Genomic DNA, 9,317 nt, shown 5'->3' with positions numbered 1-9,317 from the left:
AGAGCCAAAGGGTGGAGATAGCTGCATTCTCATAGGTGCTTTCGCATTCAATTTGCTGCCACATATGGTTTGGTTGAAGTTTATGAAGAAAATCTGGCTTCACCCAGAAATGCAGTTGAAAAAGGAGGAGTATTTTAATAGCTTTTTTGAATAAACATGGATATTCCTCTTTGATACCACTAAAAAAAAATGACATATAGTAGTTTCTTAAATGCTCATTGTTAATATAGAATCCAAAGCCACATTAACAATCTTTTCTTACTCTATTATCTTAAAAATCCAGTGGTGCATGTATGTAATCCCAGCTGCTTGGGAGGCTGAGGCAGGAGGATCTTAAATTCAAAGCCAGCCTCAGCAACAGCAACTAGGAAGCCCCTAGGCAACTCAGTGAGACAATGTCTCTAACAAAATACAAAAAAGGGGCTGGCCATGTGGCTCGGGCGTGTAAGCATTCCCTGAGTTCAATCTCTGGTATTTAAAAAAAAAAATCCACGGGGCTGGGGTTGTGGCTCAGCAGTAGAGTACTCGCCTAGCATGTGCAAGGTTGGATCCTCAGCACCACATAAAAATAAATAAGTAAAATAAAGGTATTATGTCCAACTACAACTAAAAACAAAATATTTTTTTTAAAAATCCATCGTTCTATTTTGTACTTTGAATAGAACTTTGAATTATGTATACTTTTGATCTTGTAAACAAAGCCCTGAAAAGGTTTTGGGAACCCCCTGGGGTATCCTGACCACATTTTGGAAACCACTTGAAATAGACAATAACAAAGTAGGAAAATATAGGATTTGATAATAAAATTAACAAGTTTGATCAAAGAGGTCATATAACCTAAGAGGTGTCAGTGGACATCTGTATAGAACTTTGCTCATAACAAACCCCAAGTACAGGTTCTTTTGAACAAGTGGTCCCCTCCATCAGCTGGGGAAACACATGCCAGGAAAGACCACAGACACTCCAGAATGGACACATGCCCAGGACACCAGGTGTTCCACCCGCTGCCTCAGCCCTGTTTCAGCCAGAAATGTAGTTGGAAAAGGGCACCACATCAGAGAGCAACCTTCTTCTCAGCCACAGAGCCAGGGAAACAGGCCAGCCACGGACAGAGAGCTCCCCTCATGACTGCCCCTGGCACAGCCATGACTGGCTCAGTGGGTGGCCAAGGGCTTCCCTCCTCTTCGCTCCCATCATGAGTCCACATCAGGGAGATGCAGGAGTCTCAAAGTCAAAGTTGCGCCTTCTCTTCTTCTAGGAGGCATCCAGATTGGCCCCACTGCCCTTTGGAACCCCCAGAGCTGCCAGGTACTCCCTTGGCTCCCATGTGCTCTTCTTACACAACCAGAGTGGGAACAATGCCTGGCTCTGTCCAGGTCAGGCAGTGGGATGCCAAGAACAGCCCAGTCAACCAGCTACCTAAGGAGCCAGCACCTTGCACAACCACCTGGGGGGTCCTAACGCCCCCACCAGTGCCCAGGGCCACACCTCCTTGGAGGGCAGAAGCCTGCCAAGCCCAAAGAAAGGTCGGGGAGCCTGAGTATGGGAGCCAGTGTACAGGGAGCAGAATCACTGCTCAGAGTCCCAAGCCAAAGCCAGGGCCAAGGTATTCAAGGAGGCTTTCAGAGCACACTCCACATTTTTATCCCAACTTCACAATCCTCTGGGGATCTAACATTCCCAGGTGCCCTTCACATGCTGGCTCTATGCAGGGGACTTTCTTTTTATTCATTGATTTGTTCATTTTATTTGCCCATCACAATAACTGCTAAGGAAGTTCCACTTTACAAACAAAGATTTAAGAATCAGAATAGTTAAGTACTTGCCCAAGGTCACATAGCTAGTAAGGGGCCAGGAATTGAAACTGGCTCTGTCTGCCTAGTTGGGGCTCTTGTATCCTTAATGCACCATGCTGCCTTGGCCCCGTGGAGACCCATCCTTTACCTTCTTTCTGACTGGTCATCTGCAGAACCTCTTAATGTTCAGGATAGAGAGAGGGAGAAGGGGAAGGAAAGGCACCCAGCTTGCTCTACCTGGACTCAATTAGGTCATCCTGGACATCAAAAGATGCCCTGCCCCATGCTGGGCTGTCTGTTCACTTCTTCTGCCTCCATTGCCCTGCCTTGGCGCTTCTCACTAGATCAGATAGAGCAGGGCTGTGTCTTCTCACATCTGTATCCCCATACCTTGTATACAGCAAGTGCTCCATACATATTGGTTGAGTATTAAGGACTTGTCCCTCCCCTTTTTCCACCCCCACTGCAAGAAGTGGTGGAGCCCTGGAAATATTTAGAGAGCAGGGAGGAGGGGAGGAGGACAGGAGGCAAGGCCCCAGCACTCCTGCCACTCAGCAGAGCCAGCCTCAGATTCCCAGGGCCTCCTGTGAGTTTCCTCCCAGGGTACCTCCCCACCAAAGGCTGGGGTGTCAGGAGTTAGGCAGGGCTTTCAAGAAAGAGTTTTTCCTCCAAGTTCCTCTCACAGGAAAGTCAAGGAAGGCAAGGCCCAGACACCAAGCATGGCACTGCTGAAATCCTCTGGTGCCTCCCTGGATGCCCTCCCAGAGACACTGTCATGTCCTTCCTCCTCCCACAGCATTTCCTACCCCAGGTTGGAAGTGATCTTATGGCAGCATGGTTAAGCCCTGACCTTGGGAGCCCAATACATGGATTCAAGTCCTGGTTCCTTCACAGTTGACTCTGACCAAGGGCCAGTCATTTCCCTTCTCTGAGCCCCTCTGTAGCCATCTGACCCACAGATTCAGAATCCAAACCTCCTGATGTTTTCTGAGCTCTGAATCCTGCACCAGATTATCTGGGTTCAGTTGTTGGCTCTAATCCATACTTATTCTCTCTTGGTCTCAGTATCTTTATCTGTAAAGTGGGGATAATAATAGAGCCTACCCAATTTAAAGCATTTCTTTGACAATTAAATAAGGTAATTTGTGCAATGTGCTTAGAATAGTCTTGGCGCACAGGAGCCAGGAGGTACTAGCTATATCATTAGAAATAGAAGTCTATATGGTTGATCCATGCAGAGAACTGTCCCGACACTTAGTAGGAGCTCGGAGATACCGTAATGAGCTTCACCCCCCACTAAGCTGTGATGTCTGGTCTTATCTGTCTGGTTCCCCCGCAGCCACAAAGGTCCAGCACCAGTCAGGAGCTCAATGAATGTCCTAAGACAAGGGCCAAGCAGTACTGGCTTGGACGGGGAGACAGTGGGCAGCCAGAAGCTACCGCAGAGCGGAGGCGGGAAGGCAGAAGCAGAGAGATAAGAAGGGAAGTGAGTGAGAAAAGGAACAGGAGAGACTTTGGCGAAGAGAGATAAGGAGGAAGGATGGAGAAGGCCAGGGGCGCACAACGCTGAGGGAGGTGAGGGAACCCTAGGAAGAGGCACAGCCTGGCCTGGCAGTGGCCAGGGAACTGTGACCCGAAAGGGGCGTGGAACAGCGCTGGGCGGGACCAGCGGGACCTGGGCGGGAGGGATCCAGGGGCCCCACCCTGCCTCCACGCCTTGGGGCGGGGGCCGGGCTGCTGGAGATTGGCTGGGGTGCTCGGCAAGGCCGGGGCTGGAGCCCCATGGTGGGAGGTGCCAGGATCACTCCGGGCTCCTAGAGCTGAGCGGAGGCTGCCACCTACTTGGACGACCTCCGCTACCGCTGCAGGGGAGCGTCGGGGGCCTTGCGGCGCGCGTCTGGGGACAACGCGGCCATGCAGGCGGCGGCGGGGGGCGCGCGGGCGGCCGCTCTGGCGCTGCTGCTGGGGGCGCTGCACGGGGCACCAGCGCGAGGCGAGGAGTACGACTACTACGGCTGGCAGGCCGAGCCTCTGCACGGCCGCTCCTACTCCAAGCCGCCGCAGTGCCTCGACATCCCCGCCGACCTGCCACTTTGCCACACGGTGGGCTACAAGCGCATGCGGCTGCCCAACCTGCTGGAGCACGAGAGCCTGGCCGAGGTGAAGCAGCAGGCTAGCAGCTGGCTGCCGCTGCTGGCCAAGCGCTGCCACTCGGACACGCAGGTCTTCCTCTGCTCGCTCTTCGCGCCCGTCTGCCTCGACCGGCCCATCTACCCGTGCCGCTCGCTGTGCGAGGCCGTGCGCGCCGGCTGCGCGCCGCTCATGGAGGCCTACGGCTTCCCCTGGCCCGAGATGCTGCACTGCCACAAGTTCCCCCTGGACAACGACCTCTGCATTGCTGTGCAGTTCGGGCACCTGCCTGCCACCGCGCCTCCAGGTAGCGCCACCACGGCCGCCCCCGCGCGCTCCGACGGCCCTGGAGCGCAAGCTGGGCTCCCCAACCCCTTAGCACAGATCTGCGAACCCCGACAGGTGCCACACCCTGCACACGCACACACGCCATTTCCACTCATCCCTGAGCCCCGGGGAAGGTCTCCTGCTGCCTTCCGCCTTCCCCTGGACTGTCTGAGCACGGCTGCAGGGAGGCCGCACTTTAGACATTCCCACTGGTCTCTATTCCAACTACTGCCCCGCGCCCCTTGCAGAGCTGCCTTCCCAAACTGCTAAATCTCTGGGTGCCCTAGGGACAAATGCCTTATCACCTCCCAGAGTCCCCAAATGCCCAGGTCGCTAAACAATGCCTTTCACCTGGACAGTGCCTCTCACCTGAGCCCCAGGGCACCAAGACAAGCATCATCCCTACCTGGTATTGGGACCTTGGGAAGGAGGAAGAGGGAGGGGAGAAGGGGATGTATGTGTGTGTGGGGGGGGTGGCTATATAAGGGTCTCCCTGGCTATCCCCCTCTAGTTTTCTATGCCTGGAACCCTTATTTCTCCTGCTTCCCCAAATCCTGAACTGAAGTCTTCTGGGGAAACTCAGTGCAACAGATTCTGCCCCTACTAGGAAGAAGGCCGTAGATTAATTGCTTGACTTCTCTGAGCGTTAATATCCTTTCCATAAAGGATCTCAGGTTCATGAAACCTTTATGACTCTAAGCCATCCCTTCCACCTGCTCTCCAGTAACTCCTAATATCTGCTTGGTCTCAACCTCCGCTTCATTGTGTTAGGCCACATGCAGCTCTTCCCAGATGGAGTCTGCACGCCCTCCCACTTCCTCCTTCCAGGGAGGCTGGGTACCCAGTGCCCCATCCAGCAGGCAAGCCTAGCCTGGACAGTTAATAAAGGACACCAAGAAACTCTTAATGCTGAAATTCCCCAAAGAGGCAGTACTGCTCCCTCCTGTACTTACTCCCAAAAAAACAACTGGACCCACTCCTGGGCTAATCTTACCCTCATCTGCCCAGTCCTACAAGATTGATGTGCCTTGGGGTGTGGAGACAAGGCAAAGTCCCTATCCTGGACGTTAAGAATCGACAGGGAAGCAGGAGACAACTGGCCTGAATAAGTGTTTGTGTGGCCAAAAGATGAAATTCAAGAATACTTCATATAAAAATGAGGAGTTTGGGGTTCCTTGAAAACTCAGAAGTTTTAGCAATGCTGAGCTGAGCACCTTGGAGGGGGCACTGCTCAGCCCAGCTCTGCCAGCTTCACTGGTTACCCCCAAGCATGGCCCCTGAAAACCCCCACCCATCCTGAATCCTAAGCCAGCTTCTCACAAGCTTTGCAGACCTTGGTAACCACTCTGGGCCTCAGTTTCCTTTTCTCTGAAATAGAAATAATACCTGCTTCATAAGCTGAAGATTAAATGGAATAAAACTTAGAAAACAATGAGCATCACGGTGCAGCTGCCAGGGTCTGTGCCCACCTACATAATCTTGTCTCTTAGTGATTGTCACAATCAGTACCAGATGATGTATTATTGCCATCACCCCATTTCTTGACGAGGAAGTGGAGATTTGAGGGGCTGAGGGATGGATGGTCAGTGCAGAAGCATGCACCCTAAGTGGTTCTCTGGACTCCACCCCCACCTTCTCTCTTCAGTGACCAAGACCTGCGCCCAGTGTGAGATAGAGCACAGTGCAGATGGCCTCATGGAGCAGATGTGCTCCAGCGACTTTGGTGAGTATGGTGCCCACCTGGCCACTGCCCCCAGCAGCCTCCTTGCCACATGCACACATGTGCCTACATCTATGAACCCAAAGAGCTTGTGCATCACCAACTCCTTTTAGAATCTGATGATAATCATGAGCCCTCTCCTCAGAGAAATGAACCTCTTTATGCACATCATACCAGGGGCTTCAGAAAACCCTCAAGGTCATGGTCCATGGGCCTCAGCAACCATCCCTGGCCAGGGCTCCTGTTTACCATCCCCACCTTGGCCCCATCTGGAGTGGGGCCCCCATTGCTGAAAAGTCTCACTGGGGGAGGCAGGCTTATCCCAGAAACGATGGGGCCACAGCGGGGAAAAAGCTCCAACATGGAAGGGGAGCCCCTCATTTCTGGGCCTCAGTGCTCTTCTGGCCAGGAGTACTGTGGTCATCTGTCCCCACAGCACCATCCCAGAACCTCCCTGGGATAGTCCAGGCCAAGTCTAGTTAGGATCTATCAAACTCAGGGACCACACAGTTCTGCCTGTGATCTGCCAAGTTAGTTCCCTGTTTTGTGTTTAAGCTTCCCTATCTATAAAAGGCAAATAATAATAATATCCTTACTTCAGATGAGTCTTTTTGTTTGTTTGGTTTTTTGTGGTGCTGGGGATTGAACCCAGGGCCTTGTGCATGCAAGGCAAGCACTCTACCAACTGAGCTACATCCCCAGCCCAGATGAGTCTTTTACATTAGTAGCCTGTTTGGAAAAAGAATAGTGCTATAGTGCAAGAGGTGTGTGTGTGTGAGAGAGAAGGGGGCAGGGACAAGGGAAGACAGAGGGAAGACAGAAAAGAAATTTGAGAACAGGTGCCTTCCCTGAGTGGGCAAGTTATTCTCTGGCTTCTCAGAGAAGAGGGCCAGAGATCTAAAGAAGGGAGACACCAGCCTGAGGGACTCCTCACCCCAACCCTCAGCCCAGGACTGCTTATCCCCAACTATTAAGCTCTCTGTAGCTACCTCAAGTGACCTGGACCATGACTTCCTGGCCAAGGGTCCTGCCTTCATCCATGTGTCCCCAACACCACACTCACAGTCCTATACTGACCACAGACATACTCTCAGACACAGAGATATCTAGCACATGCACAGTCCCACCCCACTGCACCATCTCCCTCGCACACACAGATTACAGTGGTGTGTCCACACCTGAGCTCTTCTGTGGGCATCTCTTCTTCCCAGTTCCATGACCAGTGGTGTGGTCAGCCTTAGTGGGTTTCAGGAAATGCCACCAAGCAGGGCTTGTCCTCCCCAAAGCTGGCTGTTAAACATTACCAGTCCACCACTGCCCTACCACTGTCACCACAGACACAGACACACACACACAGGCATGCACACACACGCACGCACACGCACACCCAGCCTGGTTGATCACACACAACTAGAAATACCACCAGAGCCAGGCACAGTGGCGCATGCCTATAATCCCAGTGACTCAGGAGACTGAGGCAGGAAGATCACAAGTTCCTGGTCAACCCAGGCAACTTTTGAGATCCTGCCTCAAAATAAAAATAAAAATAAGGCGGGGGGGGGGGGGTTCAGTGGTAGAGCATCCCTGAATAAAAAACCCACTATCACAAAAAAAAAGAAAGAAATCCATTGGAGCCATTTCCAGAGATGATGAAGTCCATCACAAGGACCCCCTCCAAGTGGTCAGCCCAACCCCCAACTTCCCCTTCCTGGGGAGCCCGACACCCACTTCACTGCCCATCCAGAGCTGCCCCCTGGCATTTGGTGCCCTGGAAAGTGTTGAGCCCTTTAGTCAGCCAGACTTGATTCATTCTAAGCTCCACAATTTGGAAGGACACTCCCTTATTCCCCAGTTCCAGGACTTTGAGGATGAAACAAAGTCCAGTATCTGATAGGAGCTTCCTAAGTACTAAAATGTGCCCCAGTAAGTCACACCCCTCCAAAACCCCGACTCCCAGACTCCGAACACCCAGAGCACACTGACACCAATCTGGGGACACCACTGTCCTGAATGGAACTGACCTTCTCAGGCTATCCCTCTGCCCCTCCTTTCCCACAGTGGTCAAAATGCGCATCAAGGAGATCAAGATAGAGAATGGGGACCGGAAGTTGATTGGAGCCCAGAAAAAAAAGAAGCTGCTCAAACCAGGTCCCCTGAAGCGCAAGGACACCAAGAGGCTGGTGCTGCACATGAAGAACGGTGCGGGCTGCCCCTGCCCACAGCTGGACAGCCTGGCAGGCAGCTTCCTGGTCATGGGCCGCAAAGTGGATGGACAGCTGCTGCTAATGGCCGTTTATCGCTGGGACAAGAAGAACAAGGAGATGAAGTTTGCAGTCAAATTCATGTTCTCCTACCCCTGCTCCCTCTACTACCCCTTCTTCTACGGCGCTGCAGAGCCCCACTGAAGGTGGTCCCTGTCCCACCCAGCCAGCTGTGCTTTGCCTGCTGTCCCTGCCACTGGCTGCCCCCACTCCCAGGTTGACCCAGTCTCCGGCAGAGGGTGGCTTCAAGCAAAGTTGTTAGCTGTGCAGACCCCAAGGGAGGGGCCTGGGGCCTGGAACTCATCCTCCTTGACCAAGGGGTCCTGGGGTCTTGGGTATCTCTTTTAGGAGAAGGGCTTTCTCTACTGGGGGAAGCCCCGGGGTCTCCGAAAGTGGGCAGAGGGGGGAGAAAGCAAGGGAAGGATAAAGGGCTCCGGCAGCTTGAGGAGGGACTTCCAGAGTGGACAATGGCGACAGCTCCCCTTTGCTGCTGGTGGGGCCTCACTTCAAGAGGGGTCTGTTAGGCTGAGCTCCCAGGGGATCGGGTCTCCCTACCCCCCCTCCCCTTTTATGTATCCCATCACAGCCCTCCAAAGAAAAGGAGTTGCCTCGATGCCCTCCCACCCTGCTTCCCTTCTTACCCAGCTCTCTACCCCAGGCCTAGAGCCCTGCTGGACCGGACAGCAAGGCCCCCTCCCCCAGGCCCTCTCCTTCCGGCCCACTCCTCAGCCTCCGCATCACTCTGATGGTGTAAGTTATTGCTACTGCTGTGAGGCCATAGCTTCTAGACAACAGACGCAGGTAGGGTTTGGCTTTTTTTTTTTTTTTTTAAGTTTTTAATTAAATAATAAAAAAGAAAAACAAGAGTTCTTTTAGATCAGGTGGTTTATTAGCTGGCTATGAAGGGTGGGACAAGGGAGGTGTAGAGTGGACTTTTGCAAAAGGCCCTTATCTTAACCCCACAGGCTGGCCACCTAGACCTCCCTGGGAAGCCTCAGAAAAGCAATGTCGTTTTTTGTAGGCTCCCAAGAGTACATAGCAAGGGACACCCTGCATCCCAACCACTAAGCGAGTGATAGAGAT

At 52.8% G+C, this 9,317-nt stretch overlaps 1 protein-coding gene and 1 non-coding gene across 2 annotated transcripts; one reads left to right on the top strand and one right to left on the bottom strand.

Moving 5' to 3' along the window:
* The first annotated feature begins 3,539 nt into the window (after positions 1-3,539).
* Sfrp5 (secreted frizzled related protein 5) lies at positions 3,540-9,041 on the top strand. Its single transcript, XM_026394794.2, has 3 exons — positions 3,540-4,233; positions 5,899-5,976; positions 8,032-9,041. Exons 1-3 carry the CDS (start codon positions 3,711-3,713, stop codon positions 8,376-8,378), a joined length of 948 nt encoding a protein of 315 aa, XP_026250579.1. The 5' UTR covers positions 3,540-3,710; the 3' UTR covers positions 8,379-9,041.
* Positions 6,601-6,674, bottom strand: Trnaa-ugc (transfer RNA alanine (anticodon UGC)). Its single transcript has one exon. It is a non-coding gene; the product is annotated as a tRNA-Ala (tRNA).
* Positions 9,042-9,317: the final 276 nt, after the last annotated feature.

Source organism: Urocitellus parryii, chromosome 5 (genome assembly GCF_045843805.1).
Source record: "Urocitellus parryii isolate mUroPar1 chromosome 5, mUroPar1.hap1, whole genome shotgun sequence".
In the NCBI taxonomy this organism is placed as follows: domain Eukaryota; kingdom Metazoa; phylum Chordata; class Mammalia; order Rodentia; family Sciuridae; genus Urocitellus; species Urocitellus parryii.
Note: the sequence above shows the minus strand (reverse complement) of the source record. Positions and strands in the feature narration are given on the sequence as shown.

What these genes read in the sequence shown, in the direction of transcription:
- Sfrp5 (XM_026394794.2), top strand. Translation starts at nt 3,711, where the DNA reads ATGCAGGCGGCGGCGGGGGGCGCGCGGGCGGCCGCTCTGGCGCTGCTG. An exon ending in GCCTGCCACCGCGCCTCCAG is followed by an intron (nt 4,234 to 5,898) that starts GTAGCGCCACCA and finishes TTCTCTCTTCAG; the next exon opens with TGACCAAGACCTGCGCCCAG. An exon ending in GATGTGCTCCAGCGACTTTG is followed by an intron (nt 5,977 to 8,031) that starts GTGAGTATGGTG and finishes CCTTTCCCACAG; the next exon opens with TGGTCAAAATGCGCATCAAG.